At 45.8% G+C, this 18,458-nt stretch overlaps 1 protein-coding gene across 13 annotated transcripts in view; it reads left to right on the top strand.

Annotated features, from left to right (window-relative positions):
* MYSM1 (Myb like, SWIRM and MPN domains 1) overlaps positions 1-18,458 on the top strand; it is a 68,539-nt gene that overhangs the window by 8,016 nt on the left and 42,065 nt on the right. For 11 of the 13 annotated variants that reach the window (XR_011975859.1, XR_011975858.1, XR_011975860.1 and 8 more), the window contains exons 7-18: positions 1,547-1,645; positions 3,257-3,996; positions 7,310-7,440; positions 8,523-8,626; positions 9,125-9,202; positions 11,537-11,616; positions 12,220-12,274; positions 13,037-13,087; positions 13,691-13,765; positions 14,298-14,486; positions 15,354-15,486; positions 18,230-18,335. Coding sequence is in view for 7 of the 13 variants with exons in the window: in XM_072649635.1 (XP_072505736.1) it covers positions 1,547-1,645; positions 3,257-3,996; positions 7,310-7,440; positions 8,523-8,626; positions 9,125-9,202; positions 11,537-11,616; positions 12,220-12,274; positions 13,037-13,087; positions 13,691-13,765; positions 14,298-14,486; positions 15,354-15,486; positions 18,230-18,335 (1,841 nt within the window). In the remaining 6 variants the exon portion in view is untranslated. The remainder of the gene's footprint in view (positions 1-1,546; positions 1,646-3,256; positions 3,997-7,309; positions 7,441-8,522; positions 8,627-9,124; positions 9,203-11,536; positions 11,617-12,219; positions 12,275-13,036; positions 13,088-13,690; positions 13,766-14,297; positions 14,487-15,353; positions 15,487-18,229; positions 18,336-18,458) is intronic. The other 2 variants (XR_011975862.1, XR_011975863.1) reach the window with 1 other exon arrangement.

Genomic DNA, 18,458 nt, shown 5'->3' with positions numbered 1-18,458 from the left:
TAGGTCCAGATAGGTGTGATAGCTGGTAGTGAAGAAATTGTTACATATTTCCCATTCAAATTTTTTATAATTGCATCTTTCACATTTTTTCTAGAGGTGAATGAAATAGTGAACTGGATCCAAAGTACGATGCCTGACGTAGTAAGCCATTAAAATCACGGTGATTTATTTTAAGCAGCCTTAACCCACAAAAGAAATTTTTTCTGACCTAGAACAAATTTAGAGAAATTAGACCGTGTGATGCCAAGTATGAAGACAAAAAGTGAAAAGTCCTCCTAGCCCTCAGATGCTTCTTTACCTAATGCCTGCCCATCTGGGTCATTAACAGTGTCTTGTCCGTTGCCTGAAGTTATCATTTTAATCCAGGCGTTTGGAATTCTGTAAGCAATCAGAATGGCTTTATTTTGATTAGAAACCAGAAACGACCTATTTGCATAAATGGTTCATAAAGATCAATTTTAGGGAATCAGTGTGGAAACATAACAGTACAATTGTAAAGTACTCTCCCTTTGTAAAAAGAAAAAAAAATACATAGAGAACATATTTACTACTACTAAATGCTGCTGAATGTCCAAAATACAGTTTTTCATGCCTTTGGAAATTTGTTTATACATTTCAGAAATTATTAAATGAAATTAATATGGTTGAATCTTAAATATGAACTTTTTTATAATGTTATCTTCACTGTGATAGCATGGTAATATTTGAATGCAGATAGAACCACATCTCGTCCTCCACCTTTTTTCTGAGCAGCGCAGGGGCAAAGGCAGCCATTTGTTGGTATTTTAATTGGGCAGAGACTACCAGTAGAGTTAACTAAAACGTGAGGATTCAGTGTAAATACATGTCATCAGAGGTTTGGGGAATAGGTCTCAAGAGTTAACCACCACTGTCTTTGAAAGGCCTATCTTAGGGAGTAATAGTAATATTTGATTGGTCTTAAAGATGACAAAAGAACCATGTTACCCTTTTCTCATGAGTAGTTTTTGTCTGACTTGTGTCCTTGGACTCTGCAAGAGCTTTGTTCTATTTACGTAAGCTGTTCATCAGTATGACTAGGTCCAGAGTTTATAGATTGTTTATTTTTTTTAAATCTGCATAACTGGGAAAGTCTTGTACTGCTTAGGGTAGAGGGACCATGAGCTTTTTTATTTTTGTTTTTAATATATGTTATCCAACAGTAACCCTGTGTGGTAGGGGCTAATGTCATCCCTATTTTACAAATGAGGGAACTGCTGAAAGATAAGTGGCCTGCCCACAGGCACACAGTGAGTTAAATGTCTTGGACAGGATCTAGCCTCCTCTCTTCTGACTTCAGGTCCTGCCACTTATTTACCTGATCAGGGTCATCAGTTTTCACAGTTCAGCAATAATTATGACTTGATTAACTATGGGCTCACTTGTTTAGCTTTCAAAGGAAAGTGGAAATGATTTTGTGATGAGTGTTCCTTTTTTTTTAGTTGTAATTTTTTAGAAGACTTACCTATTCAGGCTCAATTTCTAAACTAACAAAAACATTTTAAAACTTCTCTTTTTGCTATGGCAGGCCACGTTTGGTCGGAGGTGGACCAAAATTGCAAAACTAATAGAAAGCCGCAGTGTTTTACAAGTCAGGAATTATGCCAGACAGTACTTAAAGAAGAAGGTAAGTAGGACCCAGGTCGTGTAGTTAATGGTAAATTGTGATGTTTAGAAAAGCAGAAAAAAGAAAACACCTCCCATTGAATTTAGTAAATAGAAAACACAAGGCTTTCAGTTCAGGCCCAGATGTCTTACTATAAATGCCATGTTTTAAGTCATTCAGGATCTACTGATGCAAATTGTTTGGTGATCAATGATGTACATCCTCGAAGTATACTAAGCTAGACAAGTAGGTAAAGTCTAGGAAATGTCAGTGTCATTCCCCGAGTCACAACTTTAGCCTTTCAGTTAGTACCAAGCCTTAGCTCAAACACTGGCAATCATAAGCCAACCTTTCCTCTGAAATTCTAGTAGAATGTGAGTTCCATGTTTGTATACCCAGCACGTGCCTTGGCACACCACAGGCATTAATAAATGACTATTGGATTATTTGTTCAATTGAATGATTTCCTTAACTTTAAAATGTGGTTTTTAACCTACAGTCTTGAATTAACAAAAACAAAACCCCCCAGGATTAATTAACAGAAACTGAAGATTATCCATCTTCTCTGCTTCCAAATCGAGCATTCTTTTAACTCTTATGTTACTGTACGTTGAACCCACCTAAATTTGAAAATTTGTCCTTGTCACCCACCCAAGTTATCATCATTTGGATGCTCTGTCACAAAATAAATGCTGTGAAGCATGGACAGTGTGGTATATTCATTTATTAAGTGTCCCTCTCTGTGGTGCCCTTGGTGGTCACCTGCTCTTCCCATTCCTTGTCATCCCCCTGATGAGGCTGGTATGGTCTGACAGGTACATCAGGGAGGGCACTGAGTCCCTTTGCCAGAGTTTGCTGGCACACCCCAGGGGAGGTATTGATTGGATTTGAATCGGTCACCTGGCTTTAGCCATCTTTTCTGTTAGTCCTTCGCCTTACATCGAGCCTAGGTTGTTGGAGATTGTTCGTCTGCAGCTTCCACCCATTACTCCTGGGTGATAGGATCGTAGATTTGGAGCTTGGAGGCCTCTAAGACCCCACCCTTCATTTTACAGATGATTGAAACTGTCCTGGAAGGGAGATGACCAGCCCAACAGGTTGTTGGGCTTCAGGGTCAATGACAAGGCATCATTACTCCTCCTTACCCCAGACCATTAAATGTTTAGAGATCCCTCTGACTTCCCCCCTGCCCTGCATTCTCTTTGCTCTTTTCTGGACACTTCCAGATTTCTGATGTTTTAAACACAGCCCCCAAAGCTGCAGACCAGATCCCACATGGGAGAGTGTCCAATACTCATCTTCCAGAGAGAGAAACGGGGCCACGCGCTTGTTCTTGGTGATTACAGCAGGGTCTTAATTACTTGGTGAATAGGAATGACCAGAGCCTGAATGACTGAGGCATATGAATAAATTTGAAACTTGAAGAGGTCAGAGAGGGAGAGAGAGAGAGAGAGTGTGTGTGCATGTCCATGTATGTGCACATGTGTGTGCGTGTGTATGTGTGTGCGCATGCACAGAAAAATGAATTATCAAGGAGACTCAGGTTAGCAGTGCTGTCTTCGTTTTCTGCCTCTCATTTAAGTTGTAAAAGCTTCGTTTTGTTTTTTTTTTTCTATTTTTTAAATCAATAAGACAAAATTAGATGGTCTGGGAAAAGGCCTGCCCAAGCTGAAGTGCAGCAGCCAGCCTGAGGCCTCAGAAGCCCTTGCCGGGGAGAAATCTTGGGCTCCCTTAGGCTTACGGGGGCACACTGCCCCTGACCTGAATGCTGTGAAGGTGGAGGCGTTATCTGATGACGAAGAAGTGGACATCACAGATGAAGCCGATGAGGTTTTTCACATCCCACTTCGGAGTCCCAGTAGTGCTCTTCTCCAAGACACAGACCACAGAACACACCCCCAGGGTGTCGTTTCTCCTGAGGGACAAGACCAAGCCATTTCTGCAGCTCCCTGGAAGAACCTTCATGGTGCCCCCCAAGGGCAAAGGGAAGCTCTCTCTACCTCGGAAATAGCTTCCTGGTTGCAGAAGTCCAGCTGCAATGGTGGGAGATGTGACCAGGCACATGACAATCAAACGTCTAGTCCCAGTGAGGGTGGGGAAGGGGGTGCCTTCTTGGAGGACAGCCAGCAGGTAGCTGGCCGAGAACTGAAGGATGTTCTCAATCACGAGGTGCCTTTTCATCCCTCCTGCCCAGTGGATGAGGAGAGCCCAGAGGACAGAGAGCCTCTCAGAGCACCTGAGCAGGAGGTACAAGTCAACAGAGACACCATTCAGGAGGAAGAGAAGCAGGCCATCCCAGAGTTTTTTGAGGGCCGCCAGGCCAAGACTCCAGAACGCTATTTGAAGATTAGGAATTACATTTTGGATCAGTGGTAAGAAACAAAACCATATCTGAATGAAATATTGAGACTCCAGCTCCCTTTAGTGTGTCTTTGGGAGCATGTTAATTAGGCTCCTAACTAGAATGACTCAGTCTTCGGAATTCCCAGTTTTTGGCTGCTTTTCCTGAAGCTCCATCCATTGAGCCTTCTCCATCCCAGGATCAGCATCTCTTTATTAGAGGGGGTGGATTGGGGTGGGGGGAGGAGAATAAAAGTAGGCAGAACATTTCTGCCTCATAGAACAGCATGTACTCACCACCTTTTCTCCTCTTTGGAAAGATCCAAGAAAGAGATAGGCTCAGGGAAAGCTTTATAGAGAACACTGTAAGGGGGAGAGAGCAAGCTGGGACTTGTTGGAAGGACTTGGAATGCCTGGAATGTTAGGGGGTGTGGTCAGAGCAGCAGGACCACTGAGGGGGACCATGCTGAGAAGGAGCTTCTGCTTTTTTTCCCAGTTGGTGATGGGGAGCCAGCTGACTAGCTAGGTAGCATGTGTCTTGAGGGCTTCCAGGATCACCACATCCCCATTGGGCAGATGAGGAAACTAAGGTTCACACAGCTCCTAGGGGTCCGAGGCCAGATTATATGCTAGCCACCAGCTGCCAACAAGGAAGATGGCAAAGAGAGGAGGAGGCTGGACCAATCGTGGTGGTGCAGGCTGGTTACAGTCAGCAAGAACATTCTTGGCTTCTCATCTGTGCCAGACCCCACCCCCGAACACAGGTGGTCTAAGCAACCTAAGGACAGCAGGAGGAGGGGAGCAGGAGTGGTCTCATGGAGGTGCTGTCTGGGCTGGGGGAGGGGGCCAGCCCAGACCTACAGGGTGGGTCCTGGAGGAGAGGGGGGCCAGGCAGAAGAGACGGTAGGAAGCCAGAGGGGAATGACAAGGTCCTAGCGCAGCTTAAGGAGAATTCTTTTGGCAGCAGTGTGAGGAATGGGCTGCAGTGGAACAAGAGGTGAGTGCCTGGTCCCTGGCAGGGGAGAGGAGCAGGGGGCAAGATGGGAGGGGTAAAAATAGTGAGGAAAGGGTAAGAAGTGGAGGAGGGTGCTGAGGAAGCCTTGAGGAGTTCTGCATTAGCAGTCAGTCCTCCTCTGCTAGGGCAGGGGGCGACAGTTGGGGAGGCAGGAAGGAAGAGGAGTGAGACCTGGATGTGCAGTCACGAGGACTCAGGAGGGCCCTGTGCCATGGCCACAGCATGTCACGCAGAGACTCTTGTAACTTTTGTGAGCCTCCTGTAAGATGGGGCTAGTCCTGTTGGTAGTGAGGCACTCCTTGGGTCCCCAGAAGCGGGGACCATGTTCATGTTTGTTCCTGTGTTTAAGACCTCACCAAGGGAAGCATCTCAGGGATAAAGAAAAGAATGCAGCTGTCCTCCTTTTCTTCTTTTTGGACTCCACGAGACCCTGTATTGGCCATCTATCTTCTGGCCAAAGATGGAGGCCTAGAAGATGGTCTGTAGTGGCACCAGAGTCCTGGTGCTGATTGGTCCTTGTGGACGCCCTCCTGGCTGGGCTTGAGGGTCCTGCACTGATCTCAGTAGAGCAGGGGCAGAGTGGGACTCCTTTGACAGGAGCTGGGCATTTTCTCCACTGATGCTGAGGGGAAAGGGAATGACAAGGAAAATGGGGGATGTCTTGGAAGAGAATGGGAGGCTTCAGCCCCCGAAAGGCCACATGGATTCCATTTGGCACCTCAAGTTCTGGCCTTGAAGTCAGGGAGACCTGCATCTGAATGTGGGCAGCTCATGTGACTGTTCTCAACCACAGTTTCCTCCTCTGTGAGATGGGTTCATAAGACCCAGAGCACCTAAAATGGTGTTGCATGTGAAAAGCGCCGTATAATACTGACTGCCTCATGTGTAGGACATCGTGTGAGAAATGGCATTTTCTTGTAATAGTGTAGTGTTGATGTTCTCAATAAAGCCTAATTCTAGGCTTTAGAAATAGTCTGAGCAGAGGCCCGAAGGGCAGAGGTGTATTGTAGACGTTGAGCCTCAATCCTTCACTTTATGGAGAAGGCAAAGATGATAGGCCCAAGATCCCATTGTCACTAAGCAGCCTAGGCAAAAGTCAAACCCCAGGCCTGGGGTTCCAGAACCAGTCTTCTTTCCAGTAAGTGTGTAGCACTGCCTGCATTTTAAACATCAAAATTCACTCTGCTTCAGAATAGGAACAGATACTCCCCAATAATGAACTTTGAATGTAATGAAAAATAATATGAAACATCTAAAATTCGGTTACGTTACCTTATTTCCAAAAAGCACCAGTTCTGCATTTGCATGTTTATAATTTCCAGCCTCTTTGTAACTAAAATGTGGTGAATTTAATGTTGGAGAAAAACCTATTTGCTATGGGAAAATTGGAATACTTCTGCATTGTTGGTGGAGTTGTGAATTGTTCCAACCATTCTGGAGAGCAATTTGGAACTATGCCCAAAAGGCTATAAAACTGTTTACCCTTTGACCCAGCAATACTACTTCTAGGTCTGTATTCCAAAGAGAGCAAAAAATGGGAAAATACATACAGTAGTTCTTTTTTGTGGTGGCAAAGAATTGGAAATTGAGGGGGTGTCCATCACTTGGGGATGACTGAACAAGTTGTGGTATTTCCATGAATGTAATGGAATATTATTGATCCATAAAAATGATGAGCAGACAGACTTCAGAAAAACCTAGAAAGACATGAACTGATGCTGAGTGAAGTGAGCAGAACCAGGAGGACGTTGTAACAGTAACAGCAACTTTGTGCCATGACTGACTTTAACAGACTCATGATGGAAAATGCATCCACGTCCATTGAAGGAGCGATGGAATCCGAATGCGGATCGAAGCACTGTTTTCTTTTTCTTTTTTGCTTCTTGTGGTTTTTTCTTTGGTTCTAATTCTTTACAAGATGACTAATATGGAAATATGTGTAATATGATTGTACATGTGCGGCCTGTGTCAGGTTGCCCAAGGTACCTTCTTGGGGGGAGGGGAAGGAGAAAATTTAGAACTCATCTTATAAAAGTGCATGTCAACACCAAAAATTAATATTTAAAAAGAAAAAAACTCATCTGCAAAAATGATGCTGCTGTGCCTTGTTACTGCATAATTTTGCAAATGAATGGATCTATTTTAACTGTCACAGAAATCTTTCCCTATGGGACCGACCTTAGTTTGCAAGGATAGCTTCATTTAAAATAGTTATATGAAAGAATTGGGAAGTTTGACTACGTATTGAGAGAGAAAATGTTAAGAAATTACAAGTATTAGAATATTTTTGTAGAAGTGAAGGTTTTATTTTTCTATTTCCAATATATTAGGGAAAAATGCAAACCAAAATATTTGAATAAGACCTCAGTGCGTCCAGGCCTGAAGAACTGTGGCGATGTTAACTGCATTGGACGGATACACACATACCTGGAATTAATTGGAGCAATCAATTTTGGATGTGGTAAGAAAGAAAAAATTATTTGCATTTTTATCTTTGCAGCACATGCTAATGCCTTTGATCACTTCAAAGAAGAGACACTTTCTTGAAAAGTTATCTAGGAAGCCTTTCTTTTGATTGGCTTGTTAACATTTTCCTCCTGACCTGCCTTTGAAAATTTCTCATAGAAGACAATCTAGCCTCATGTTTGATAGTGCTGCCCTTTAAAAATCACATAAAGGAAAAGGAATTTAAAGCAGTTATGACAGTACTCAGTTAACTCACAAAATGCAGGTGATATGTTAATAGCCCCAATACCAAAACCCCCTTTTAAAAATTGCTTGAATATTAGTGACCACATTCATATCCCAGGAAACAATGGTTGTTCAGTTTTCTGAAAAATGCCCTATCATTTTTTTTCCAAGGTTTCTGTCCAGCTGCTAGTGTCTTTTAAAACTGCATTTATATCTTTTGTTATTGAGTTAGCATTGCAGTATATAATTGGAGATTAGGAAGTAATTGGACCAAACCTCCCCAGAACAGAAGCCTGTAAAAAGTGGTTGTCCCTTTGTATTATGAGGATGCATGTGTCCAACAAAGGGACAAATTTCTAGGGTGTTTTCAGGCAGAGACACCTGCAGGCATCACTCACCTGCTTCTGATTAACAAACCCATCCTCAACAGTTAAGCTGGAGCATCATCCCTGGTCATCAAACACCCAGGAAGGGTGGTTACCGTGTTATTTTGCTTCCAGGCAGGAAATCCCCTTCCCCCCTAGAACTAGACTGGAGACACATTTCTGACCAGTTTTGAAAACAAAGTGAGGCTGCTTCCTTACCTCTCAGTTAAACTGAAAGTGCCCTGAGGGTAAAGGATATTTTATTGAGTACAAAATGTATTATTCTAGAGACTCGTGTTGTTGCACGAGACCCATCAAGCCACCCATGTGACCCTTATTGTTGGTCACTTCTGAGTCGGCATTGTGAGCAGGCCATTTCCTACTTCCAGCACCCCATTCTTCCTCATGTCTGCTGAGTGCTGATCAGGCTTCTCTGAAATTGTTTCATAAAACAGTATAAGTTGACACATTCTCTGGCTTCCCATAGAGCAGGCCGTGTATAACAGACCCCAGCCCGCTGACAAAACTCGAGTCAGAGATGGAAGAGATGCCCAGGAAGCCTACCAGCTAGCGCAGAGGCTGCAGTCGATGGTAAGCCATCCTCGAGGAGCCTCCTGGCTAAGGGCCATTTCCCTTATTCCCTCCCTCTTTTCCCTTTGGTCTCTGTCTCCCTCTCCTTTCCTCTTCTCTCCTCTCTCTGTCTTCCTACATCATTGAGAGTTCATGTCATGGGGTCATTCTTTGGGTTGGAAGGGAGAGTGTCTTTTTGTTTTTACCAGCATCTCACTTAGCCTTTTACTTGTCTAGCTTCCACTCAATGCTGAATTCTTGTATCATTTTCTTAAAGCCAAAAAAAAAAAAAAAACCCCAAAAAAACAGTTACCTCAGATTCACATATAAACCTACTCCCAAACCAATCTGTTCTGCCAGAATGGTGTTAAACCAATTATTTTTAATTTCTGCATTGCTGCTAGGATTCTTTTAGAATTGGATAACTGCATTGACTGGAGGGTTCATCATTTTAAACTCCATCATTGTCAACAATTTGATTTGAATAGATTGGTAACATTTAATTTAATCTTATTACAGCGTACTCGCAGGCGACGAGTACGAGACCCATGGGGGAACTGGTGCGATGCCCGGGACTTGGAAGGCCAGACATTTGAGGTAATATCCCCATGTTTTAAAAACCTGACCTCTTCCCCCTTCCCTACAGTCATTTGTCCTTATCTGAATTAGGAGAGATCGTGATGGTGAGTGAGGGCAAACTAGAAGTGGGGTAAAAGAAAGGCTGGCAGTTAGGAAACATGGAGCTTCAGACATTTAAAAGTCACAACATTTGGGAAGGCCCTTAGAGACCTCATACTCCAAACAGTGGAGGTTTCCTATCTGAGAAAAGGCTGTTTTCTCGTTAGCTGTATCCTTGAGTTCCTGAATACAACATCTGCTCTGCCCTGGTCACTGCCGCATTCACTTCTGGGCTGAGGTTGGCTCTCCAGCCATCACCTCACTGCTTTCTCCCCAGATCAAGGCCCTGGGAGGGTGGGAGATAGGAGATAGAAAGTCCTGCCTGCAGGGAGCCCCACTTCTCTGTGGCTTCTGTGGAATTGGAACCCTCTTCTGTCATTGGGCATAAAGGGTTAAGGCAAGGCCCTGGCTTTGAGGAGCTCCCCATCCCCAAAATGAGGAGGCCTGAGCTTAGACAGGAAGGTGCCTTCCCCTGTCCCAGCATGGCTAGGCCACGTTGGCAGCTTGTCTTTTGTCTCAAAGGGATTCCCTTCAGCTCAGCCGCTGACCATGTGGTTCCCTGCTCAGTTATTTGTGGGCTTCTATCATCTGAAAAGAAATTCCTGTCCAGCTGTGGACACTTTTCAGAGTCTGGCCCCAACTGGCCTTTCTCTGTCCCTTCAGTTCCCTGTATTAGCACATTCCCTCCAATACCCTAACACATGTTATGTGGATGGCCTGCTAGCACAGGTTCTGCTTTATAAAGGTAAGACAGCTTCAAAGGGGTTACCATCCTTCTTTAATTAAACATGTAAGTCATTCACTTGTTCAGGGTAAAGGTCAACAGAGGAAAGGTGGAGAAAATACAAGCAGAGTTCAACAGACAGGGCTCTAAATATTTGAACAAAGTCATACAACCACCTACGTACACCACTGGATGGGAGAGCACAAACCTCTGAGTAGTTGGGGGGTGAATTCTTAATAAATGGCTACCCAAGAGTCCTGTCCAGGGAATCAAAAGGGCCTTATAAGCGAACCCCTCAAAGCAAAATACCAACCTCGCAGCATATGTAACAAATGCTTGGCCCCTGATTGGCTCATGCCCTCAGTAGGCATGAAACCTCTGTGACTCAGGAAAGCTGTAAATTATCAGGGTTCAAAAGAGATCGATCCTTCAGATGTTTTCAGTGAGCTTGGGAAACTGAATCAGAAAGAAAACAACAAAAAATCCCACTTTGCTTGGGCTTACACTCGCACCTCTGTGCTTTTGTCCTGGGCCTGGAATGCCCTCTGTCCTTCTCTCTACTTAGGGGCTTTCCTCCCTCCCTGCAGCCTTTCCTGAGCTCTGGCACGAGTGTGAGTGCTCACTTACTTGGCCTCCAGTCAGCTTTGTGTCTATTGTCTCTAATGATAATCTGTGTAGGGGTGTGTGTGTGTGTGTGTGTGTGTGTGTGTGTGTGTGTGTGTGTGTGTGTGTGTGTGTGTGTGTGTGTGTGTGTGTGTGTGTGTGTGCGTGTGTATGCGTGTGTGTGTATGCGTGTGTGTGTATGTGTGTGTGTGATGGTCTCCCCATTGAGGGTCTCAGTCTCTTGTGAGCAGCTGTTCCATTCTTTGCATTTGGATCCTTAGAACTGAGTACACCATTAGTGCTTAATAAGGGCTTGGGGCTTGGTTGTAATTTGTCTGTTCCCCTTTGCCCAGGGCCATGGACTGTCACTTCAGGCTAAGCCTTGGATTCTTTTTCACAAGGTGGTCACTTCCCTGGCAGTCACTGGCTTTAGGATTCCCAGTAGTCTTTCTAGGATGGGGGAGCAGGGTTATGACAGCCATCTGTGTGCAGGGTCCATGTAGATATTGCACTCACATCCTTGGCCTCACTATTACCAAGGTGTGACCCCCACCAGAAGGAGACATCTGAGTAAACTGTGTACAGAGGCTTTTCTTGAGTTAGCCTGCGTAGAAGCTGAAGGGGCCTTTTGGATTTTTTAATGGTTGCTTTACTCAGTAAGTGACAGAGACTTACTCACACAGGACTTCTTACACTGGCACCTCGTGTCCCCTGTCCTTCATCTTGACCAGGCTTCTGTGTGGATGTCAGCTTGAGTGGGAGGGGGCCATTTCTCAACTGTTCAGGGTAAAGTGTGTTCTTGTGAACAGCAGCAGATGCAGGAACTGTCGTGGCGGGAAGGAGTATCTTCAGATAGATTCAGTTTTGGCACAGTGGGTTTGCCTTGTCCTTGCCACTGTTTGATCAAGTGGTTTTGTTGTTTGTAGCATCTCTCGGCTGAAGAGTTAGCCAGAAGGAGAGAAGAGGAGAAAAACAAACCCACCAGAACTCCCAAGCTCCCCAGAAGGTAACCCGTTGGCTTTTTGATAAGACTTATTTGGTATAAATATAAATGGTTGAAAGAATGATAGGAAACCATGTCCCCCAAAAACAGCCAGATCATGTAGACTCCTTTAAGGTTTAGTGTTTGGCAAGACCTTTGCCAGAGGGTCGTCCCTTGTGCGGTTGGTGTGGGCCCTCAGCTGGCATGGATGCCCAGGCCATAGTCTCTCCTACTGTGTGCTGTCTTCACCACTCTAGCATCTTTGGACTTTGGCCTTGAGGGGTATGCCATCAATGGCCCTGGGAGAGTAGGTAGTCTGAGGTCTCATTGATGAGGGCACCCCCTCCCCAGCTGTGTCTATAGTCTGTCCGGGGCATCGTGTCTGGGCCTGGCGGTGGGGCTCCTGCCCTTGCCCTTCCCACATGTCCCTTGACCATTGCTTCAGTGAGCACAGCATCTACCCATTTGTGCCTTGGGATCCACACCATAGAGTAATCTGCAGCCAAAGTTTACTTTTCTCATGTGATATTTCTATTGATGTTGGTACTTTAAAATATTTAATGGAGTGACCTTTCTGGTCTCTTTTCCTGTTAGTTGTAGTAAAGGGGAAAATGTTTCCTTTTGCAGCTCCTTCGATCCCTTCCAGCTAATTCCCTGCCATCTGTTCAGTGAAGCAAAGCAGGTACCCACTGCCCCTTGGTGTGTGACTGGGAGGTGCTGAGCAGTGGCGCTCCCTCTCACAGAGAGCTGCCGGGCTACGTAAGGCAGAGACACCTGACGTCATGTGTCTGAGCAGACAGGCCAGGGGCCAGGGCTCCTTCCTCTCCCCTGTCTGATGAAGCCCTCAGGCCCTTCTGAGTGCAATCAGTAAAATACGTAGGATTACAGAGGAGCTGAAGGTCAGTGACAGTGAAGTTGTCATTCTTTTCCATCCAAGTTTGTGGATCCCTTGGAGCTCTATGAACTGCAGGGCCGGAGCCCTGCCTGCCATAGGCCTTTAGAATGATGCCTGGGGTCGCATTCCAGGGCCACTCCCTGGGCCATCGCTTTCCACACTCCTCCTCAGTGCATTGTCCAGGCACTTCACTCCCTTTCCTGTGCTGTTACCCTTGGTGGCCCACGGCGACCTCCTCCCACCACCTGGGCACGCGGCACCCCAACACCCTTGGTTGGCCTCCACCTTGTGGTTCTTTGAGGTCTTTGGAAGGCTCGAGGAGCTGGGCTTGCGGGGGCAGGCAGATCATCAGTACAATTGGTGTGAGTGAATGAGTTTAGAGGGGCCAAGGCGAAGTTCGTGGGGAGGGCCAGCTCTCAGTGCAGTCACTGGGTGAGCCAATCCAGGGGGCCAAAGCAAGGTGTTGCCTTTGATCAGGGCCAGGGGAGCAGGTGGGGGCCACTGGCTGCACTGCCCCCATCTTTATTCCGTTTTTCCCTTGTATTTCAGGAGCCATTTCAGGTGCAAGTGGCTTCAGAAGCGCTTTTAATAATGGATTTGGTAAGAACACCAGGCTGCCCAGGACAACTGATCTGTGCTCTTGTGTATTTTTGTTGCGGGCATAAGGGACAGTTGGAAGACCTGTATTTTGGAACTTAACTGTGCTTTATAAAGAATCTAAAAATAAGATTTTTCTTTTGGAGAAAAGCCAAACAGTTGCATGTACCCATATTTTAGGGAGAATAAATTAATGTGAGTTTTGCAGACTGTTTATCATCATTGTTATCCTGTTAAGTTTCATTTATATTCGAATATCCCTTGACTGCTGCCTTGAGAATAACTGCACCCAAACCTGTAATTTGGGAGTTTCTTGTTTCTGAAGCATCGCAGGGACTGCTTTGCTTGCCTCACTCCTCCAGAGGCTGCCAATTCAGGCTGTTTCTCCTGAATGTTCTTCTACAGAAGATCTTTCATTAGTCTGACTCCACCTATCCCTCTACCAGCCAGGCATGGGTGGGAGGCCAGTGGTGGTGGGCACCCCTCAGGCCTTCCCTTCAGGCCACGCTGCTTCTCAGCAAGTACCCTCCCCAGGTTACTGAGCTTGACTGCTCATCCACCCTATTGGTATATGCTGTGTGTGAATGTATTCTCTGTTACTTATAGCACGCTCACGTTTCCATGGCAGAAGTGATTGGTCTCTTAGGGGGAAGATACTTGGAAGCTGAGAAGGTGATTGAGGTAAGTTAGCTTTTCATCCTTGAACTCTCCCCACCATTTTGTATCCCACCTTTCTTTCCATGAAATTCAGGGAATAGTAAGGTGGAGGACAGCTTAGTAACCCCCTTTTTATAGACAGACTTACTGTGGAGGAGGCCACCGAGGGCACTTCCCGTAGGTGGGTGCTTCGGGCCTTGTCTCCTTAATTCAGAAAGGTGGAGTTATCCTCCTGTTGAGAACCTAGGTCCATGAGAACCTTGGAAGATGGGGGAGCCCCTGGAGGATGGAGCAGTACGAGTGTACCCATCCCTAGTTGGAACATGGAGTGTCTGTGCCTGAGAAGACACTTCCTATATCTCAGCCCTCATGGCCTGCCTTCTTTCTTGGGAGCTAACCAGGGAACGCCCTGTGGCCCGGGTGGTGTGATTTATGCCTAATCAGCGAAAGGCATGTGAAGCTAGGATCATTTGATGTCATATGTGTAGGGGAGAGAAGGCATGAACTTAAACGTGCTTAATATTCCACTGTAATCGTAGAGGATTGTCATCGGTAGGTCTGTGCAGCTGAGCCTTGTAACAGTCTGAGTACGGGACTGCAGTGCGAGATGGACCCTGTATCCCAAACCCAAGCATCAGAGAACCTGGCCAATCGCGGGTACAGCATCATTGGCTGGTACCACTCTCATCCTGCCTTTGATCCGAACCCTTCACTTCGCGATATTGACACCCAGGCCAAATACCAGGTGTGGGTGTGGGTGTGGGTGGCTGTGGGTGTGGGTGTGTGTGTGAGAGAGAGAGAGAGTCAGTTAAGAAACATGTATGAAACACCTACAATGTGGCAAGCACTGTGTTGAGCTCTGGAGGGAGATAAATAGAAAAGGCAATGCCTGGTGCTGGGCGGGGCAGCAGCAGAATGGGAGATGATGCACATTAGTCCTGGGTTCCCTCCTTTCAATGGAGCATGTGACAAAGGTCCTTATAGTGAGGGAACACCCTCTAGTGACACTGCCTGGTGTAAGGCCACAGCTCCGAGGATTCCCACAACGCCCCGAAGGTGGGGTCACACATCCAGGGTCCTTCTGGCCTTCTCTGCCCATTACGCCTTGCTGCCTCTCCTATGTACAAAGTCATTTAGGTACTTTTAATTTCAGCTCCACAGCTTAGATTCAGTCCAGCAAATCCTTCCAGATGCCTTCCCTTCTTCCTGCCCTGCCTGTGATGCCACTTCCAGATAACCAGCCCCCCCACACACACCCCCACTGTCCCCTTACTCTGAGCAGTTCTAAGGCCAGCCTTCATTCACCTTCAGCTCCCAAGGGTGAAGGGGGGCAACACAAGAGAGCATCTCACCCGAGACCAAGCAGACTCCTGCCTCCACCTTGGCCTCACACCCTGCCCCAGGCTCCTGAAGGCTGAGATTTCTTCTTATTTATAGCAACACCCAGAATAAGGAGGTGCTTATTTGTTTCTGATGCTTAGAGCAAATTAAGGTGGTTTTTTCCTGCTTTTCCGTGGATGTTAATTATATTTACTGATGGGATAAACACTTGCTTCTTAAGTTACATAGTTTTAACTCAGCATTTTCCTGGGTTTTTTTTCCTTTGTTTTAGAGTTATTTCTCCAGAGGTGGAGCAGTGTTCATTGGGATGATCATTAGCCCATATAATCGAAACAATCCTTTACCATATTCCCAAATTACCTGCCTGGTTATAAGTGATGAAATTAGTTCAGATGGTTCTTACCGTAAGTATCAGATGAAAACTCCCTCTTATTTCCTGTCCTCAGTACTTGGAATTTTAAATCAGAGGAATTAATTGATAAGAAATTTTCGCCACCAAGGGAGTTGGGTGGTGTAGACAGAGGTTCCTCAACTCACAGACAGCCCAGACAGAGCCCCTCCCCCATACTCCTGTGGGAGGCATGGGAAGAGCCTTCAGTGCTCTAAGGGGTCCCTGAATTCGGGAAGGAGAGAAGTGACAAGCAGGGATCCCCCAGAGCAAGCAAGGCACCAGGCAGAAAGATCTGGTTGATTGCCACCTGAAATTCTTCCCAGGCAAGGTTATTGATTGACATGGTTTGCCAGCATTCTCATCTTTAAAATGCAGATCCCTATAGGAGGCTGTTTGCCCCCTAAGGCCTGGAACAAAGTAGGCATCTAAACACATCTCTTTAACCTGGTGTCTACAGCTGTTGCTGCTGCTGAAGGAGGGATTGTCACAGGGGACGGTCACAGAACGCCTTGTCGGGGGGGACTGTCTGTGGGTGGGGGGTCCTGTCTACTCAGGAAGGAAGGGGCATCAGAAATGACAGGGAATGGTTCATTTGAGTTCGGAAGTTTGGTGCAGATCCCAACTCTGTTACTGCTTCCAGAGAGCCACTGGGCAAGTCTGCTGACAGCAGGCCTCATACTCCTCATTCGTAATAGGCCTTCAGGTGTTAAATATTCTAATAGAATACTAGTTCTTTCCCCTATGAAGCTCAAAATTGGGTGCAAGCCTGAAGACATGTACATAAATACTGTAGCGTATGACAGCTTAGGATGGTAGGGGAGAGAGTAAACCTTGGTGGCAGGAAGATGTGGGCCTGGGTCCTGCCTCTGACCCCCTCTCAAGTCCAGAATCTGGCAGCCAGTCACTCCTCCTTTCATGCCTCAGACCAGGTTCCCTGGCAGAGGGTTCATCTTCACAACGGTACTACCCGTGGTCCCATCCAAAACCCCCAAAACAACCTGTGACATTTCACTGGAGATGACTGATTGGCTAAATTGGGCTGCCTTTAGTCACTGATCATTGATTCAATTAAACCAGCTTAATTAAGTCCCATCTCTTCTGGCTGCAAGGGCCCTTAACTTTGTTTGCATGTCTCTACAAAGGAGACTCTCACCCTGGTCTTGCTGGCTCATGAGGGGTCATGGGCAGCCTCGCCACGGGCCTTGGAGGAGGGAGCCAGCCTTGGAAAAAACAGTGTCCTCTGTCTTCACTTTTAGTTCTCCTCTTGGCTTCTCTAGTCTGTTGTGCTTAATGAAGCACTTTAATCGTTACTAATCAGCAAAGTACGAGCCCAAGGGCTTGTTTTTTCTGAATACGTTAGTTAGGTCTGGAAGGCAGTTTTCTCAGGTTTCCATGAAATACTCCACATCAGAAAAATGTTTGTAATGATGTGCTTTGGTGCTTTGGGGAGCTGTTGATGTTACTTGTAGTTATGTTGTCACTCAGTTCTACGGGCCGTAAATAGAGCTCATTCCTTCCTTTTCTTTCTCCTTCCTGGTTTAGTTAAACTTGAGATTCACCCAGGAGAATTTCCATCATCTAAATGGGTTTCTCAGAGTATCCTTGGCATATTATGGTGTCCTCTTTCTTCCTGACTTCCCCCCTTTCCCTTTTATAGGCATTTGACTAATGAAGCAATTGTTTTTTGCCCTATGGAGCACACTAATTTTGTTTATTAGGCTTTCAGGAAAAGACCTTTGAATGTAACTTCCATTTTGGGGATTTTTCACTTGCATTCCTCACCTGGAAAACCAAAAAATAAAGAGAAAGATTGCCTGGGACTGTACTGGGCAGATTGAAGTAATAAATAAAACATTAGTTTAAGACTATTTGATGAATCCTCCTTGGAGAGGCCTTCCCTTATTCTCTCAGTCATTCCTCCAGTGCTCCCCCTCCTACCTACCCACCTCCAGTCTGTTTTGTGTACATCCTCCATCGCATCTCTGATAATGGACAGAATCTAAGCTTCTTCAGGGCAGGATGCATCTTACTCTGTCTCCAGTATCCAACACAGTGCCTGCCATCTATAGGCACTGAATAGATCCTTGCTAATTGGTTAGCTAAAAAGGCAGAATTTTTAAAATAATCAGATTTAATTGTATTTGGGTTTTATTTATAATTGTGTTTTACATATAAATCTATACATAATTTATCCCATATGTATATGTACATATATTTACGTATGCATGCCCACTACAGAGGTAAGGGCAGAGAAGGGGTTATCTGTCTCTTCGAGCTCCCTCTAGACCAGGACCTTTTATGCCTCATCCTTCCCCATTCCTCCTCTTCTAGTACGTGTCCGGACCGTTATTCTCCAGGGCCGTGCAGGGCAGCCTCTTCTTGAGCCTGTCTCCCTCCATTCTGAGCCTCTAAGAGGAACCAGGAAAGTAGATTGCGAATCCCAGGTGGGACGCTCACTGTGCTCCTCTGGAGCAAATCTCTTTACTTCTCTAAGACTGAATTTCCTCATCTGTAAACTGAGTTTTTGGTAGGGAAGGCCCTTGGTAAACTTTAAGAACCACATAATGGTAGCCTATTGTTAGTTACTTTATATTTTGGTGAAATAGAATTTTTCAATCTTGACCTAACTGTGTAACAGGGCCCAGTCAGGTCCTGGGAAGTTGGTCAGGCTAGAGGTGTAAGAATCCTCGTCTCACTCATTGTAAGAAATACAGAACAGTGGCTGATGGAAGTTCTACTGCTGCACTTTTTCCTAGGTGTGCCTTACAAATTCGAAGTACAGCAGATGTCAGAAGTGCCTCGATGGGAATTGGTGTTTGAGAAAACAAGATGGATGATTGAGAAATCCCGGCTGTCCCCGAGGTATGACCACCTAGAGAGCTGTCATGTAGCCTCCTGATGTCATGCTTTAAAGAATGTCCAAGTTAAACGTAAACTGACCCCCAGTCCAGCCCAGAGCTGACCAGTAACTGCATTTGTTTCCTT

This window comes from Notamacropus eugenii, chromosome 2 (assembly GCF_028372415.1).
Source record: "Notamacropus eugenii isolate mMacEug1 chromosome 2, mMacEug1.pri_v2, whole genome shotgun sequence".
Taxonomy (NCBI): domain Eukaryota; kingdom Metazoa; phylum Chordata; class Mammalia; order Diprotodontia; family Macropodidae; genus Notamacropus; species Notamacropus eugenii.
Note: the sequence above shows the minus strand (reverse complement) of the source record. Positions and strands in the feature narration are given on the sequence as shown.